General features: G+C 33.1%; 2 protein-coding genes across 3 annotated transcripts in view; both read right to left on the bottom strand.

Annotated features, from left to right (window-relative positions):
• Nucleotides 1–20,556, bottom strand: part of Ccdc39 (Coiled-coil domain containing protein 39) — an 81,471-nt gene that overhangs the window by 32,207 nt on the left and 28,708 nt on the right. The window lies entirely within an intron of this gene.
• The window catches only part of mtd (TLD domain-containing protein mustard), an 88,876-nt gene that overhangs the window by 65,962 nt on the left and 2,358 nt on the right, over nucleotides 1–20,556 (bottom strand). For both annotated transcript variants that reach the window (XM_089714447.1, XM_089714446.1), the window contains exon 2: nucleotides 13,341–13,565. In XM_089714447.1, coding sequence (XP_089570573.1) covers nucleotides 13,341–13,477 — 137 coding nt within the window. In that variant the 5' untranslated portion in view covers nucleotides 13,478–13,565. The remainder of the gene's footprint in view (nucleotides 1–13,340; nucleotides 13,566–20,556) is intronic.

Below are 20,556 nucleotides of genomic sequence, written 5' to 3'. Positions count from 1 at the left end.
TAAAAAATAGCAATTACATAATATTATATGTACATAATATTTTAATCATAATATACAAATATTAGCCGCGGTTACCTATACAGGTGCTAGGCAAAAATCTTATGTCGCGAATATTCTATACCAATAAACACGTTAATCAATTTTATTTTCCATCAACTTTCATAGGTAGGTAAAGTCGTACAATAATAATTACTAATTACTTTTTATGCGATAACGTTACTTAAAAAGGGAAATTCTAAAGCTAATAAAAGACATGTAACACATCAAAACATTAACCCTTTTTTGATACAAATACATACTCAAAACAAACATGATACATTTTTAAACACTATATTAGTTTTTTTTCATAAAACACATAGATTTAGGTTGTTAATTGCCCAATTCTGCCCTTTGTGCTCGTTCTTGACATATTTTTATTATCATTATGTTGCAAGACCGTTTTATACCAAAAGCTTAAGCACCGAGAATAAACTCGCCTTTATTATATAATTCGTGGTACTTAAGTAATTGTGTAAAATGCTTCTGTAGAAATTACTAACTCACGGGTAAAATATTTTTTTACTGGCACAGATGTACCATGAACATGTATGTGATAAACCATGTTTAAAACTTTACATACGACACGTATATGTATGTAAAAGAACTTAAAAAAAAAACTTTTGTAATGACATCGTTTTAAATTGTAAAATAAACGAGATAATGTTATTGGAGAACTGGATTTCAAAGCATATAAACATCCAATTATAATACTTTATGGAAGGATATAACAATGCGGAGGTAACCCAAAATTTCAATTTGCTGTATTGTGGTCATAATAAGTAACGGAGATCGGCCGGTACGTACAAAAGACGTACAACGGTATTCTAATTGTAACTTAACTTCTTGCAAATCAGGTCAAAACTAATGGGCACGCCTCTCGTGGTAATTAATACATTTAGAAACGTTGCTCATACTGTCGTCGAAATGCAAATTATGAGTACCTATACACGTAGTATACACGCATACTGAAATTTTATACCATTTAAATTATTTATTTCGCTAAAATTTGTCATGCGAATAACAACATTAATAAATAGCTACCTAGTTTAAAACTTTTCTGTTTATTCGTATTTGTTAGAGTGATATATTTTAAATTTTAATTATGGGAGTATGTACGTGCGTATTTAGTTCTCATGTTTCATTCATCTTCCTCACGTTTTCCTATTCATTTCGCATAATTATCAATATAAGACATTAACAATTATTATCATAATATCTCGTGACTATGAAAATGCAAATATTAGTTGTTACTCTGCTATTTTAGCATTATGGGCAAAAACATTTAAAAAGGAAAACAAATCGCACAAAACCCCTATTAAGTATATTTATGAATGTTCGTATATGATTATTATAAGTATAAGTAAATAATAATTTAAACCACGATCACAGAATACATAATAGTAGCTAAACGCTACAGAACGGACACTCTCCGCCTCCCGGCGTCCCGCGTCAGTTGTTTTGTTTCGAGAGCTAAACATTATTACATATTCAGACCCTGCGATACTAAATTATTTATTCATTAATAAAACGAGTGAGCAAACGTACCTACGCTAATAAAACACAATGATGTTTATTAAACATTGTCTAGCTATAAGTCATATGCACGCCTTCGATGCATTTGTTTACCATTTACTATACAATGCACTGAACGTCAGAAGGACGGAATAAATATAGCGAACACATAGAAGGTCAGTTATTTTTACGCAAGACATTTTTACAGCAAAATTTTTGACACCAACTTATCGGGTAAAAGATCAATTTTTAAGATAATATATTGGTACAGTAATAAGTCACGTCCGCCGCGACGAACGGATGAAAAATGGTTACTCAATTGGCCATGCATTAAACAAAATAATTACGCGTGAATTAATTTAAAATTATGCAACCGAATTATGATTTTTACGATCGCGTTTTCCTTTAAAAAGTTTATGAATAAATTATTTTACACTACGTGGCCTGGTAATGTAGGTTTAGGTAACGTTGAGATATAAACAAAGATCTAAATTAACCAATTAGATATATTACGTGTTAAAAATTCAAGTAGTCATAGCTTTATTTGAATAACAAATTGTTACATTTATAATATTTAAAATTTTATGTTTTATCTATCTAACATAATATATGATTGATGCGAAAATTGGATAAAAATAACTTCCTATTGTGATTTCACCAATAAACACGGGGAGTTTTGTTTTTGGCTACATTTACATAACATTTTAAACATCACCAATCACCGTACAATCTACATTAATAGGTTGGCATTGTCTCCGTTATCCTCTAACAATGATAGTGTACTTTATGTGGACAAACATCGTCTTATCTTGATTGGTGTGCCTGCTACCGGTGATAACAAACATTTCTAAGAACACAACATGTTTATATAAAAAATCAGATTTGCAAGTAGGTAACTAATCTGAATAAAATAGAGACAAATATAAATTGCAAAGAGAAAGTCTTTTGAAACGTTTGATCTACATTATTTTGAAAGCCTGGACATCCCTATATGAGTCATTAATTATTTTCAATATTCACAATTCAATTCATTCATTCAAGCTAATATGTAACAAATTTCCCTTCTATGTAATAATATAAAGAAAACTTACAGAACGGATGTAAGACGTCTTTATTATCAAGTCTTCCTGTTATGAGCATCGTGCCTTTAAATAACACCAACAATAAGGGCAATCAAGTCCCCTTGTTGAGATGTTACTTGCATAGCTAAGAACATACTAACTGCACTTCGCTGTCAAATGCTCAGACTAGTTGGTCTATTCAAATTTCCAAAGTAAGCTATTTGCCTATTTCAAATCGACATCTAAAACATTATTGGTTACTTTCCATTGTAGGAAGTAAATATGTTCAAAAAGTTTCCGAATATTTGTTTGTCAAATTATAACGTCTGCCTCCGTGCGTGAGAGGTGTACGTAATTCTAATCGGCACCGTTCTGAAAGTAGGTTATAGCATTTAGATGCTACCGACTATTGATCTGCAGATTCGGAATCTGATAGTATTCGGTAGGCCGATTAACGCCTACCTGCGCTTCATGTCTTAGTTAACATTTGCTGTTAGTAAAATCAGATAGTACATATCTACGTACTATCTGATTATATGAACTATCTAGTTATCTGTAGAACTACGTATTTCTTACATAAATTGCTTATTTATATAAGTTTTGTAAATGCCTAACATTTCAATGGAACAATAGTCAACAATGGACAATATTAAGCAAACAAATATAAAACAATCCGCTTCCTATGCCTGTCTTTCGATGGCATATAATTAAAAATTTTAGTAGTACATAAAGATACATTTCATATTAGGTGGTGGAAATGCCCAAAATATTTTTAGGATCGTGCCACCGGCATTCTGAAAAAAATAATCGTATCCGAATACCGCGCTCATTGAATTTGCTGTTCCCTCATTCTATCTAACTATTCATTTGTGACACCTCATTAAACCTCTACAGCTCATCTCTCGTGTTATTACAAGGCTGAAAGCATTAAACAACTATAAAACAGTATCATATATTCGTAAAGACCTATATTATACTGTTTTACTTTAGGACATAAAATGACCTAAAGTGTACCTATGTAGATAACAATAGGTGTATGTAACCGTAACCGCAAATCTATCAAAATTATAGATTTCATTATATCAGAGTGTAGTATAGATGAAATATTGATAATATTTTGTATTCGTATACAAATCATGATAGGTACTATTTCTTGAATCAGCGGAATCAAACCTTTAACCTCTCTATGACAAAATGAGAAAACACATCCAATGCAACAAGTACATTTTACATCTACATATAACTACCTAGAATCTAGATTTTAAAATTATTTTTGCGTATTTCATAACTGTTAGCAAAAGTTAAAGTATTGCTACCTAGCTTATTTGATTTCCTCTCTCCAATGTCAAGCACGCCTTATTTAGGTCGAGAATATCGGAGCTAGCTGTGTTAGGAAAGCAATCCATTTATTTAATTTATACTGGATTAATTACTGAGTTTAAATTACAAGTTAAATTGTGTTGCATTTAAGTATATAACTCTAGCTAACTACAAAATCGATTCAATTTTGGAAACTTTTAGTTTTTGGATAAAAAATATGAACAAAATATAATAAATACAATATAGAGTATGTAAAGGTAATATATTGATTAATAGAATATAATTTTAACTGTTAATAGTTCATACCATTTGTATTTCATAATTTGCAAGTATGCAATTTTTTCATTTGTGCGCTTCCCAGTGTTTGTAGGTATTCAAGGATATATTTTTATTATCATTATCAACACAATATTTGCTTGATTGAAATTTTACGAAAAGCTATGATTTTTCAAATGTAGGTACACAGGTTTTTCTCAATTTTGGAAATCATAACATGAAAACAATTTAATTTTTTAAACTAAAATTTTATTTATAGATACGTAGTTATATTTTATATCTGTGACATAACATACTTTAAAATCGTCTACATAATATATTTTTATATGTAGTTGGCTCAGGGACTTCCCCTTTTATAAAATTAAATGGATGAGGATGACTTAGATGTCTGTTCGTATAAATTATTTATTAATTACATATTAGCAAACCGCCATTATATTAATGCCTATATGTATATTACTCTTACGCACTTTACACTGCCATTCTTATATACTTACGCATAAATCGAATCATATTTAGGTACACATAGATTAAAAATGTTAAAAACTAACGAAATAAAAAAAAAACTAAATTTAAAATACTTCGTCTGATTAATTAATCAGCGATCTAAGCTAAAAACTTTGTATTTTAATCGATCATATTTTATCAAAGCAAACAGTGTCCAACAACGACTATGTTGTACATACAAAACTATCTTATGTATGTACAAAAATTAATTCCAAGGTATAGGATGAGTAGATACATACCAGAAGAAGTCCAATAAACTCATTTTCACAATTTTCACTTAATACAAATATAAAAGATTGAATGTACTCAAAACAATATCACAAATGCTGTATTTTACTGAAGCATTGAATGTCTACTAATAAATATACTGATTTATCGGCAGTGATATAAATTATTATCGCATATATAGGTACGTAGAGCGTAATGCGCTGTGAAGATATCATTTTAAATTATTGTATCAGTAATGACATCTATATTAAATATTGACGGTGACATGCAAAGAAAATGGTGAATCGTGGTAATTTAACTATTTTAATTAGTTACTAATTATTAATTAATAATATAAAGTATATCTGAAAATTAATTTATTGATAAGATATTGTGCTTGAAATTTTAAAAGGATTTTTACGGCTTTCCCTTTTCAAAAAGGATATGATTCTGAAAATATTTGAAACAAATGTTATAAGTACCTGTAGTAATGTTATTACTTGTATTGCTAGAATCTATTCGCGCCTTCTCATTAAATAGGGGCCAAATTTCAGCTACTGAAAAACACTCGCAAACTTTGGCAATATGTCAATTTTTAACATTTTGCTTTCAATTTATGTTTTTTTATTTATAGACGTTTTAATGATGTACATAAAATTTTCTAGAGTTAACGTCAACACCCTTTCTAACCAGACATTGGACCATTTTATGTACAGTTGTTTGTTTGAATATAATTTATTGCTTATAAACTTTACTAGGTCTCTTAATAAGTTTATGATCATCCATCTGCATTTTATTAGCCAGCCGAATAAACCAAAACATAGTTAAAACTTTAATTCGACTCATCCTTACAGATATTTTATATATACGTAGATATACAGGGTGTCCCACCGTTGGTATACTAAACTCAAAGGAGGTTATAGTGTTGCATACACTGAGTACGTAAATAATACTAAAAAAATTCCAGCCGCTTTTTTTTCACATGGATGATTTCTTAAAACTCTATGTGTACACCCCTAACAAGCAACCTGCCTAACTTTGCCACCCGCATGTGAGCTATCTTTTAAAAATATGTTTTCATAGACAAGCGGTATATGCTGGCTGCGCGAAGTTAGAGAAGAAGACATATGGACTTTAAGGACAAATTTAGAAAAAATGTTTGACGTAATTTTGTTGTTTAAGTATTTTTTACGTGATTAGTGTATGCAAAACTACAAATCCCTTCGCGCTTAGCATACCAATTGTGGGACACCCAGTATAATTAAAGAAAAGCTATTTGTAAAAATTAATTTGAATAATGTTTATTTGTGTGGAAAATATTAAACATGATAATAAATGGATATCTATCTTCGAGGTGCTGTGAAACCTTATAAACTAAAAACAGACAGAGCAAATAGGTATACAGGGTGTAATCGTTAAGTGTGCACAAGCGATTATTCCGTAACTATTGCAGATATCAAAAAACTTTAAACTGATATCGAAAGTACTTAACCTAATGAGTAAAATGGCCATAATAAATTTTTAAAAATAAAACGAGAAATATCCAAAAATGTTACATTAAACGCTCCCATACATTTGATTTCCCATATATTTTGTATTCATAGCAGATTTTCGAAATAACGTCCTCATTGTGCAATACAATGAGGAGCTCTATTTAAAAGTTTCTAAATGAACTTCCCTTCAAATTTGCGAAGTAATTAAAGCAGAAAACCAAAAAAAGAAAGAGAAAGCATTATTTATTTATCTTGGAAAACAAACAATACAATATATCTTATAAATAAGAGATAACAAACTATACACACATATCAGCAAAGTTTCCACTAAAAAAAAAAAGCTTAAATTAAAAAAAGCTTTCATATTAAATGTACATGGGATATTCATATCTCATACTAAATGTATGGGAGGGCTTAAAGATATTTTGTTTGATATTTCTCGTTTTATTTTTTAAAATTTATTACGGCCATTTTACTCATTAGGTTAAGTACTTTCGATTTCAGTTTAAAGTTTTTTGTTATCTGTAAGTAATAGTTACGGAAAAATCGCCTGTGTACACTTAACGATTACACCCTGTATATCATATATAAATAACAACTTTACCGTCTATATTCAAGCGTTTAAATATGTATTTCCAAGATATTTATATGATTAGAGCTTGTAAAATATTACAGAATACCTGTTGCCCACGGTCTAAAGAATGAAGAATCCTTAAATTGCAAAACGTTCTATGAAAAAATATAATAAATATATATGTATTTTAATTGTTAACTAACTGTAGAAGAGTTTGGTGAATTGCTATTATTATTATTGATCGAGAATCTAAAAAGGTACTTATTTTTAACGTAAAATAAAAAATCATAAAGATTTTATATCAAATAGTTTTCTTTAAATAACATCTTAGGTTGTATTATTTAAGGGATTTTTTTGTTATCTGCCTGTCTGTCAATCATTTCGTAAAAGTCTTCTTTCTTTGAAAACGTATCAAGTTGAAATTAATATAATAAGTAAATAATATTTTTACAATCATTAAAAGTTTCATACAACAAACGACTTTTGGAAGCTCCAGCAAGTTGAGAATTCTTGCTTAGAAAACGTTTTTTATATTTTTATAATACGGTTCAATTGTTAAAAAAATATTGGAAACCTGTCAAACAAAGTTGTACAAATATACATACATAATATATGGTACTAAATTACTAATACGTTACAGAAGCAATTAGAGGCAATAATTCGCCAATTGTTTACGGTTGAAGTAATTAAAGAGTATTTGTTTACTCGGTGGAAATATAATACATAACTAGTTAAAGGGACTCTGTAAAACTGTCCTGTACTTTAGCACACTCCGGAGTCCGGACACTCCATACAAAATTATCGTTTTGACAGTCACACTGTAGAAACTGCAAATGTGTGTGTTAACGCTTTATGGTTGGCACATTTTTGACTAGCGTAAAAAAAATTCGCGTTTTTCTGATGAAATACCGAATTTCTGATGAATCCGTAAACAGCACAATATCTAACCATTTTCTACGAAAAACGATAATCACAAATCCAAAATAATAAAATTACTTTAAGTCAATTTGAATAATGTTGTCAATCTTCGTTGCATATCGTCCCTATAGAAAAATTTGGACCATTTTTAGACTGATCGTGCGGGGTGTTTAATTTTGGCGGGAGGCGGAGAGTGTCCGTTCTGTAGCGTTTAGCTACTATTATATTGTATTCTGTGCTTAAAGGTCAATAGCGTTGCAATGGCACGAGTAAAACTAGAAAGCGACTTAGCCTAGAGCCGTCTCTGAAATTAGCCGATTGACGTAAATGCATCGAAATAATTCCATAGTTAGAATTGAGTGCAACGGGATATCCTCGTATCAGTTTAAACAGAGTAACGATGTGAAGTACATGTAACGAGACGGATGCGCCTGCCCAGCATCATCTCGACAGGTGTCAGAACGGCGCCGGCACTAATCTTTCAATTATGCGCACTTCTCACTGCACATCTCCATACTTCAATTATGGAATGTACTCGAATCATATTATGTATCATGTGTTGCATTCGCTTCTGCGTACTGCAATTTAAGACCAGCTCGTTTAAAAATGTACGTGACTGCTTTAAAAATAAGTATTATGTATATCTGAAACATTGTCATGTCGTTTGTTGGAAATATTTCCTACTATATAATGTTACTAGCGACCCGCCCCGGCTTCGCACGGGTGCAATGCTGATACTAAATACACTACAGAAACACTGTGAAGTTGTATATTATTAAAAAAAAACATAGCGGCCCGCTCCGGCTTGGCACGGGTATTATAAAATAATAGATAGCCGGGCGGCCGGCCGGTACTACCGCAAACGGTACGTCCCGCAATTTTTAAATCTGTAATATCTTCGAAAATATTCACTTAAATCATACGGTGTAAAGGGCCATATAGATCTATATTAAATGAACAATGTATTCAAGGTATTTAATTGGTTAAGGTTTAATGCTGTATTGGTTAAAATCGCTTCGAAAATTAGCCATTATTTGTCGTAAAAAGTAAATGACAAAAAAAAGTTATTGTGGGTTATCCATAAGAGATAGACATATACCATCGCGGACTTTTCTGTAGACCTTTTCAATGTGTTACTTTATACATTATTTTGATAAAACTCGTAGGGGTTCAGCCTGCGTTTGCAATGTAAGCGGAAAAAATGTAATTTTTTACGAAATCACATTAGAAACCTCAAAAATAACAGTACTTCTCCACTATTTAATGGATGTTATTATACATATAAACCTTCCTCTTGAATCACTCTATCTATTAAAAAAAACCGCATCAAAATCCGTTGCGTAGTTTCAAAGATTTAAGCGTACAAAGGGACATAGGGATTAGGGATATAGGGACATAGGGATAGTGAAAGCGACTTTGTTTTATACTATGTAGTGATACAGGGTGTCCCTAAAAGTAGTGATGAACGGAAGCTGGGAGGTAGATGACCTAGAGGACTATCCGAATCACTCCCATGTATGTTAAGCGATTTTTCGTATTTTTGGAGTTATGACATTCTTTTTTTTTTCAATTTTTCATCTATCGCTGAGTACGATGAGATTTTTATTTATGGTGACGTGAATTATTGCGCTAGATGCTTGATTTTTTTTGTGTGCTAAGCTGAAAGATAGGCCAATTCATTATGGTAGCATTTACTATCGTTAGATCTTTGAATGGAATAAAAAAAAGAATTAAATGCCAAGAAAGACAAAATTACCCAGTATGTTCACAACTTCAAGGGCCCATAAAAAAATGAAAATCACATAAAAAAGTTTTCCATTTGGCTTTTAAAAACTTGCTCTATCTATCAGGTAGCTACCCTAAAAATTTAATTTTATTATTCAGAAGGCTTCAATAGAAAAATTAAAATCTAAATGTGGTAAGTGCAAAAATTTTTGGCGAATCTCTCGGCAATAGGTGAAAAATTGAAAAAAAACACATCATATCTCCGAAAATACGAAAAATCGCATAACATACACAGGGGTGATTCGGATAGCCTTCTAGGTCCTCTACCTCCCAGCTTCCGTTCATCACTACTTTTTGGGACACCCTGTTACCTGTATATAATAAAGCGTTAATATTATACAGTTTACTTTTGCAACTGCTGGTACGGTTATAATTAAAAACATTTACACATGGATAAACGTTTGTCAAAATGTCAGATGTAAATGTTTTGAATTCTTATGAGGAAAATCAACTTTATCTTCCCATCTCGACAAATTAAACAGCAAAGTGGTGATGAGCGACAAATAAAAAACAGGAGGCTCGACGTTTTAATACACTATCTCTCTTATCATGCTGTATGTAGAGCGCAATAAAAATATTGTCACGTTTTGGAGCCTATGCCTATAAATATACTAGAAAAGAAGTGTGTTTTGTTATATTATTCTAAACACGACTTATTTTGATATTTCTAAGCATGACATGATTAAGAAATGTTGAACCGTTGATGTCATATTTATCATTTCTTTATCACGCCAATGGTGAAATCTAAATAATATTTAGATTGTGTGTCAGTGATATTTCCATTGAACGCAGATAAAACGCATTTGCGCAGGAACATCTTTCCTAAGAATCGGCCGAGCACAAAAGATTAGCAGTTATGAGATCAAGTAATATTGATATGTAAATGTGTACATAGAAAGGGAAAATAGGTACAGATAATATGACAGTTGTATTGTTTCGTTATTGTTGTGAAATCCGCTTGGACGCGGTACAAGCGCGATAAAGGAGAGCGTTTTGTGCGCCGCGCGTCGCGCGTGACACCGTGTTTACATGTTCAATGTGACACGGCCTCGTTTATTCGAGTTTGTCACGATTTTATCAACAAGGAATTCTTCAGAATTGAATATGTAAAGCGGTGCAATGACTAAGGATCATAAAATAAATACGCCCACCTTGCATTGCTTCATTCAAAAGGAAATTAATCAGAAAATTCCTGGTAGAAACGACCAGAATTTGAAAACATAAAGCTTAAGAAATAATAATGTCCGGTTGTCTATTTATGGGCAGCTTGATTTATTGCAGTGAATATAATATTGCTGGATTAGACGCACAATTTAATATTTTTTTTGAAATGACGGAAAATATATATATTATAAATATACATATATTATTGGTATATTAAAAAATTATTTATATGAAAATTACAAAATCTTCTCCCTACTTAATTTCCTTGCAAAACAAATAAAATAAATATTGTTATTTTTTTTTTCTTTTTTTACGCTGCAATAGGGGAGCGCTTGTGAATTTTTGTGTAAATGAACTTTAACAAAGATGTTAAACAATGTTGTCTTGGCATCCAAAAGACATAAATTGCGGGTGATTAACCTAGAAAGAGGTTTAATAACCAAGATTCATGGCAGCAAACTTAAAGGAGATTTACTCATATCAACATGCGTAATGGCGATCGATCAACTCTTTCGCAATTTACTTGTTGAAGTGTGCAATCTTACAGTAAATACCGGCATTAACAAACAAGTCGTTTGCCTTTAGCGCTTCAGAGACAAAGTGAATTCTTTTTCCAGGCTTGTCGAGTTGGCCAAATTGGAAACAAACAATTTGATTAAAGTTTTCCCGCACTCTCTAGCGCCATTTGTCTTAAATTAGAAAAGAAAACACAAGTATTCCATTAGAAACAATGGGCATTTCATAAATCATACTTCCATTAAGCTGTTGATTAAAAACATGGCGGGCGTAGTATTTAAAGAAATCTCTTGTTGAGACGAATAAAAAGGCCTACTTTATTTCCAACACAGCCGTATCTCATTTGTGGTATACGTATAACAGCGGATGGGACAAAAGAAACAATAGGAGGGAGATACACCTCCTACAACCATTCTGATGTTAATGTTGGGAACCTAAACATTTTATATCGGTCAAGGCTGTGTGATTTATACATTCGATGCTATTATATATTCTACATACTTCATAAACGTAGGTGAGGAGTGACTGAGTTGGTACAATTTATATTGTTTCTATCTAATATATCTCATATTCTCAATATTTTCATAAATTGCAAAGAAATTACATACAACATAATATTATGTTGTTTATTTTTGGTGCGAACTAGGAAGATCACATAATTGTTTTTCTTTGTTTTATCTATCCAAACAAAAAAGGCAATTAATGAAAAGTAATTTATGAACCCAGGTACTTGCCAGGCCGATTACGAAAAGCGAGGTGCAAGCATAAGGCGCAATATGTAGCAAATTGCATCCTTATGCAATATACCTGTATTTTACATTCTATCAAATCGCATTTTCGTTCTTATACGCCGATATTATAAGATAGTTATACGTCTTTATATAAGGTAAAACGCTTGCGTGTTATTAACACTATTAGTTTATATAAACGCTATTTTCAGAAAGTGAGCCTGCTGCAGACGCGATAAGGGTCTTGTAGGTGGAGGTAATGTACACAGTCGAGATAGAGAATGTTGCTCAAGTTAAATATTTGCACGCTTGCCTACTTCGCGGAGACTACGTGAAAATTTGCGCGTCGGTCGGTGTGACCATTAAATTTTCCGAATATCCAAGACGTCGACATACCTGCCATCTTGTCGTTTTTAATAGTCTACAATATATAAATTTATATAGAATCGAAAACAATCGATCACGAGGCGGGACTCGAACCCGCATCCTTTCGCGCCATTCTGGGGCGGATGCCTGACCAATTTAGCCACTCGTGAGTTCGTGACCCGCCGGAGCAATCGAATTTATTCTATTCTTTCAGTTTTATGTGTCTAAGGGACACACCGCGGCCATCTATTGAGATGATTAACAACCATCTCAACCAATATAAAACACTTTTCAGTGAATACAATATTGTAACGATGGAACACGACCTTTTATGTTGAAATTGATATTTTTAGTTTTATGGCATTCAAATGCTTTATAAATATAAATTTATAAAGAATAAAAAAAATTCGATCACGAGGTTCAAGGGAAATTCACTTTAAAAGTGCATTTGAGCAAACATGCTCTCGGAATCTAGAAAATCTAATTTTTGCCGAGTAGTTGAAGCTCATCTATATCGACTTACAAAATATGCATAATATTATGTACCTATAGGCTATCTAGTATCTATGAAGAATTTTTTCTAATAAAATATCTATATCTATTCTATTTTTGTGCAAACTTAGAAAAGTATAATAGATCTTCTTATTCTGTGTTGAATCCTGAGCCCGTATGAATGAAGCCCTAACCATATTAATTTTTCAGAATGCGCAATTAAAATATGTATTAAAAAGATAGTGCTAAGCGATATCTGAAAGCAAAACAAACAAGGTGCGTGATACAGAAACACTTATCCAAGCCAAACCGCATAAAGATGGGTAACCTCGTAATCCACTCGAGTATCCTAAGAGACCGAGAGTGTGTAAAGAGTACTCACTGCCAATGGAAGGGTCCCGTAATGCCATCTTTCAGTCTGTCCTTCAGGGATCGCTGGCGGGAAGGGCCGGGCCCAGGGGGCAGCGTGCCCGCGCCCGCCGGCATCGCGGCGGGCGGCGCGCGCGCTGGCGACGACATCGCGACGCGCGAGTCCAGAGGGCTTCACTAGCACCCGGCGCACATATACATCACACCACTGCACCGTTATACAGCACTAGAACGCGCGCTGCAACAAAGCCAACCGAAAAAAGCCACATAAATAAACACAAAGCGAAGCGGTGGTGAGTAAAACGATAATTGGTAAGCGGAAGAACTGTTTCCACAATTCGCGATTATTGCGACGTTGAGGTGTAAGCACACAAATGTTGATAGTGCAATAATGTATCAACTATTCGACTCATTGCAAAAAAAAAGGGGATTGTATGCAACACATGTATGTAAAGCTGTTTAAAGGCTTGTTTGCGGGCCAGTGTGTAATAAAGGTATAGGCTTAGAAATATTAAAATAATTAAACATAATATAAATGTATTATAAATGACCTATTTGTAAAATAAAACATAAATAAACATACACAATTAATTTCAACCTATGAACAGAATCCTCATAATTTATTAGCAAAGTCTTCTATCGATTATTATGCATCACGTTCGTGTAAGGCGCTACAAAATGATTTAAGTACTTTTAAACATGATTTTTTAATGTTTTATTGTAGAGATAGCGTCACTTAGCAAATAAATCAATTTGGAACTTTGAGAACACAATATCGAATCAATAAATATTTCAGGTGTTTCAAAATAGGTTTAATAACTTCCCTTGTATGAAGGTAGGACGTGGCGCGAATAAATTCAAAGGAGCGTGTGAGAAATTAATTATGCATTACTGGCTTGGGGCTGCTTTAATGTGGGAAGGTATGGTAATTTAATGTTCACTGGAAAACCAAATTCCTCTCACATTAATTTAAATTACACGCGATTAAAAATTATATATCGTCTCTTACTAAGACGAGTCGATTATAATAAACTTCAACAACAACACTTGATAAAATTTTAATAGATGTAGGTATATATGTGTAATCCATACTATAATATTATAAATGCGAAAGTAACTCTGTCTGTCTGTCTGTTACTCAATCACGCCTAAACTACTGAACCAATTTGCATGAAATTTGGTATGGATATATTTTGATACCCGAGAAAGGACATAGGCTACCTTTTATTGCGAAATATGTACCACGGGCGAAGCCGGGGCGGACCACTAGTATTTTTATATGTTAGTGCATAGTATCCACTAACATATAAAAATATTAAGCCATGGCTTTTAAATTTTAATCAAATAAAACATGAGGTAGTGACTAGTGTATATGCGCCGAAATTACTTTATTCCAATTTAATGGATCGCATTTAAACGAGCACCTAAACTAAAACGAAATACCTATCATTAATTTGTAGAATCCTTATAACTATCTAAGTCTATCATCGTGGTTAGATACCTACTGTAATAGCCAGCAAATATATATTTCAGAGACATGCAACGTCCGCCATCCATTATAGCTAGCAACGCGGCACTATCGCGTGCAACATTCCAGAATGCTGTCCCCCAACTATATAGCAAAGTTCAAACATCAAGTCACCGGGTCACAAAGGTCGCGCCGCGGCGCTTTAATTGACCTATACAGGGACCTAAGCGAACATGAACACGTGCCAAATCACGATTTTCATTGGCACTTCGTGGAACCGACAAGGAGGCTTCGGCAAATGTGATTTAGTGATGATGTATCTGCTGATTTACATGCCGAAATTTTGAGGTGATATTAAAATTTAAAATGATTGACTATCTATTAGGTAATTTTCTCTTTTATTATATTATGGATTCAAAATGATTTCAATCTAAGTTAAGAGTCTATTAAATTAATCGGATATGGAACACTTATGTGAATTAATAATATTATTTTAGTGCGACCATAGATTTCCTTAATTTAAATAAACTTGATATAATCCGCTTATCGAGAGACAATAATCTGGTCGATTATTCTTTTTAACAAAAACAACAAGCAATTATCTCTTAAAATCAACAAATTAGGTACAATTAAATTGTGATGTGAAAATACTGAAGGGAGAACGACAGCAAGCGGCTATCGATCGGCCCTAGCCTCCGCTTGCGGGGCTCTTCCCTCCTCCCCGCGCTGCCCGGCCGCGTGCCTTACGTAAGCCCAGCTGATCGCACCCACCCTGTAACCTTGGCAACGAGCCCTGTGCACGCGCTTCTCAACAAAAAAAATATCAACATATTTTCCTGTTTGTTTAGGAACTTTGACCTTTTCTACGTATGAGATATAAACCTGTCATAACTTTGCATAGGCAAACTTGGGCAAATTAATGTTTAAACTCGCCGTGAAAGAGAACGGAAATTTATTTATTTTATGCTTAGGTAAAAGAATACCAAATATTATTTAAAAAGTAAAAGACTAAAACACAAAATTACACTTAATTTATAAATCAGCAATAACAATATCTAACGTTGTTATCCATAACGACACCGACAGTATTTCACAATGCAAGTAGTTCGAGCGGAAGAGCTATCAATATAAGCTCGTTAGAGAACGCTATTCTCCTGGGAGCCTACATCAGACGACATGTTAATTTCCTGCGACGAATGCGAGCCAACCGTTCATCCTACCAATAAGCAATAACCTTCCATTACGTATATGCAACATATGTCTAGCTGTACTCAAACACGATATTCAGATTAACTATAATATAATTCACAACAGCCTTAATTTTTCTGGCATTCTAGTTTAACATTATCGATTGTTATTTAACGACTTTATTTACTTGAAAATGTTTTCACGTGAAGGTTGGACAAACATCATTTTAAATATGTATTAAATAGCTATTTACTTTCTAGCCCCTTGTTTCTTGAAAATATGGACTATCTACATTCTACATAAAATATAACATGTTGCTTGTAATCCAAAGTAACAAGCGATGCGGAAACAGACCCGGACGGGAAAAATACGAACAAAAGTATCTCTGAAAGTCTGAAATGCACTGCATTCAGCATAGTAATAAAGGTATAAAGTATGCTTGTATGCTTAACCTATGTATAACAAGCTGAATCATACTGTAAGTATAAATTTATAGTGAACAATTAAATTTAATACGCATACCTAACACAAACATTTCGTGGGAAAAAAGTTAATAAATTCTACGACATATCTGTCATCGAGGCTATTATTTGTAATTTAGAATAAATTCCTTAATAAAAATCTATACTACAATTCCTACATAGGTAATATTCAGAATCAGAAACATCTTCTTTTTACGTCTTCTTTATTGCGTATATGCTTAATTCGCTAACATCTGACATCTAGACAAACAGGCTACATAAAAATTGCATCAGAGTAAAATAATGAGACACTTTCGAATGAATCTAACGATACTAATTGACAATTTTATTATGGAACGAAAGAGAACGATGACGAAATAAATGAAAAATGATTGAATTTCTTTGACAATGTTTAATGATGATGGCGTGCAGAGAAGCATCTAATGTGGTTCATGCATTGTCGCAACGAACCGTATAAGAACGAGGTTCGCATGAAGCTGCGTAGACAGGCTGAGCAGCATAACGCGCACACGTCTACTTCGAAGGCTGGAAACGTGCAACTGTTCTAGACGACGTCGGGCGGGGGCGCAGTGAGTGGGCGGCGCATGACGATGGCGCCCAACGAGAAACCTCACCCTTTTTCTCTCCGCCTCGCAATCACTGGTCGGTGTATCGACACCTATACCGTGGAAATTTACAGAAAACTATGCAAACTTTATACAAATAGTCGCTCATGAATGAAAGCTCGGCTCGAAATCAAAAGTAAGATAACCATAGATATTATCTGGTACCTCATAAGTTATTATTAATAACATAGACATCCTATTATAAATACAAGTGATCACACAAATTATTACTAAACTAATATAAAAAAGAAAACAATAAATAAATCTACAATATCAAGACATAAATAAATGACGAAAGGATAGTTTAAGGGCATCTGCATCGTGGCGTGGCATTAGGAAAAAGTGAAAAGATCAGAAAGTTTATCGCTGTTTTCATAGTTTAGTTGTCTTACAAAATATTCCTTTACTATTTAGTTATTTACTATTACGGCCTTTTAACTAGTTCAATCATATTTCGCCGCAAAGTGCTTAATAGTTAATACAGCCAGCTTGTTCTTTTATTTAGGCTGATTTGGGTCTAAAGTTTTTGTTATTCGCCCTAGAATTAATTTTGAATTTTTTTATAAATATTCGACATAAGGCTTATTGGTCTATAATTGGTAATTTCGCTCTTGTCACCTTTTTTATGTACCAGGATGATTGTAGATGTTGTCCACTGAGTTGAAATTGTCTCTGTTTGTATTATATCATCGAAAATATTACCTACACGTCGCGTCGTAAACTTGTCGAACAAAACTTCTTGCTCGGGTCATGTAGGCTTCATGTAGGTATCGTGTGAAAAACAAAGGTGTTCACATGCTAATATTTTATTTGTGGTTGGTTTCTTAGTATTCGTGGTTTCATAAAGACTAATAATGAGTTTGATTATAGGTACTACGAATCGAGCGTGCATGATAGGTACATTGCCACATTATGCCCACATTTTTTTTAATAGTGGAGAATGCATTTAGGCATACCCAGGGCACTCGGGGAAAGAGCCCTGGGTTATGTCGGACTCACCCTGCTGAGTGCAGGGAGTAGGGACCTACCGACTAAACTCCACTGTGTTCCGCCGTGCCGCTTTATTGACGGGGCCGCGGGTATTCGGTAGAACCGCGTCCGCAGACACATTAAGTTATGTGGAACTTATAGATTGGCAAATCGACCATTCCTTTGACCTAAGAATAAATAGTCCCTTATTAACAGTGTTCGCCAATATATAGTGCATATAGATAACTTAGGCCAGTTAATTAATAATAATGATGATGATTTTTCCCTTAGGTATATCGGGAAACAGGATAAGAAACCCTTCCCAGCATATCGATTTTCTGACTTCTCTCATCTAATTGATAAGACTGAAGCGATAGTCAATAAATAATTTAATTGTAGACTTAAAATTGGTCAAGGATATCTTATTTCCATCATCACTACATAGTATAAAACAAAGTCGCATTCTCTGTCCCTATTTCCCTATGTCCCTATGTCCCTTTGTACGCTTAAATCTTTAAAACTACGCAACGGATTTTGATGCGGTTTTTTTTAATAGATAGAGTGATTCAAGAGGAAGGTTTATATGTATAATAACATCCATTAAATAGTGGAGAAGTACTGTTATTTTTGAGGTTTCTAATGTGATGTCGTAAATAATTACATTTTATCCGCTTACATTGCAAACGCAGGCTGAACCCTACGAGTTTTATCAAAATAATGTACTAAGTATTGTACACATTGAAAAGGTCTACAGAAAAGTCCGCGATGGCATATGTCTATCTCTTATGGATAACCCACAATAACTTTTTTTTGTCATTTACTTTTTACGACAAATAATGGCTAATTTTCGAAGCGATTTTAACCAATACAGCATTAATCCTTAACCAATTAAATACCTTGAATACATTGTTCATTTAATATAGATCTATATAGCCCTTTACACCGTATGATTTAAGTGAATATTTTCGAAGATATTACAGATTTAAAAATTGCGGGGCGTACCGTTTGCGGCGGTACCGGCCGGCCGGGCCGCTATGTTTTTATATACAACGTTAAAAGTTTTTCTGTAGTGTATAATTTAGTATCAGCATTGCACCCGTGCGAAGCCGGGGCGGGTCGCTAGTATATTATAAAATGCGTATCTAAAACCAGTCCTCGACGTCACTAGCTTGTTGATTGTTCTACATCAGTGGGATTAGACACGAAATACGGAAATATTCCGTGCAATGGCGTAACTGAGAGATACTCCATAAAAATAAGGATTGTGTTAAATAGGATAGGAAATAGGAATGGTGTTAAGTATAAAACATACAGACTTCAATCAATTACCAATTACGTATTATTGTCTCAACTCTCAGATTGCAAATAAATTTAATATAGGGCTTCTATCACTCAGTCACTAACGAAGCCATAAAAATTGGTATTATAAAAATACTGTAGGCCTGTACCTAGTTGTTTAAGTAATGTTGAATAATACTATATGTTGACCCCATGAGGCTATTGATTACTGGTTGAATGCTGGTTGACTACAATAGCAGCTTTTCTCTTCATAAAAACCTTCCAAGTGCATATACATTTTAAGTTTTACCCTCTAAAGGAGAATGGGCATTTTACTATGGAAGTTGGGCCTGAACCCTTGAGTTGGACCAATACACATGAGATATTGTTTTTATAATAGATCATAACACATACATAACGGGAAAAATATATATAAAAAAATAATCTACCGGGTTTTTGTACAGTCACATCAAGTTTTATTTCTTTGTGTATAATATTTTTTGCAATAAATAACTGTTATAAGACATTATGACAATATCTTTATGTTACTCCAATTCACTTTCACTTACAAATACGTACTAATCTTAAGCCTTCTAATAACCGAAATACACTAATATTATGTTTTGTAACAGGTACCTAGATACCGTGTTTATTATAATTCAACGTAGTTAGACGTTTTTTGTGGTTAAACTCAGTCACTTCAGTGACATTTAGATTTATATTTACTTCACTCGAATTAAAAACACCGTTATTGTGCGCAAAATAATAGCCAAATAAATAAAACTTTTTGCCTTGACTGTACAAGAACCCGGTTGATTTATTTTTTTATTTTATTTTTTTCGTAAGTTATGTGTAATGATCTATCACAAAAACAATATTTCGTGTGTATTGGTCTTACCCAAAGTTTCAGGCCCAATTTGCCCATTCTCCTTTTGGAGATTCATTTTAATTTCAGGGTGTAATCGTTAAGTGTGATGTCACTTCGAAAATCTGCTATGAATACAAAATGTATGGGAAATAAATTGTATGGGAGCGTTTAATGTAACATTTTTGGATATTTCTCGATTTATTTTAAAAAAAAATTACGGCCATTTTACTCAGTAGGTTAAGTACTTTTGATATAAGTTCAAAGTTTTTTGATATCTGCAATAGTGACGGAATCATCGCCTGTGCACACTTAACGATTACACCCTGTATAGATTAGCAATATCAAATATAATATGAACAACAATTATAACC

The sequence above is a fragment of the Colias philodice genome, chromosome 3, assembly GCF_061535455.1.
Source record: "Colias philodice isolate Cphi_HAF_F1 chromosome 3, ilColPhil1 Martin Lab GWU primary, whole genome shotgun sequence".
Taxonomy (NCBI): Eukaryota; Metazoa; Arthropoda; class Insecta; order Lepidoptera; family Pieridae; genus Colias; species Colias philodice.
This window is presented reverse-complemented; position numbering and strand designations above follow the sequence as displayed.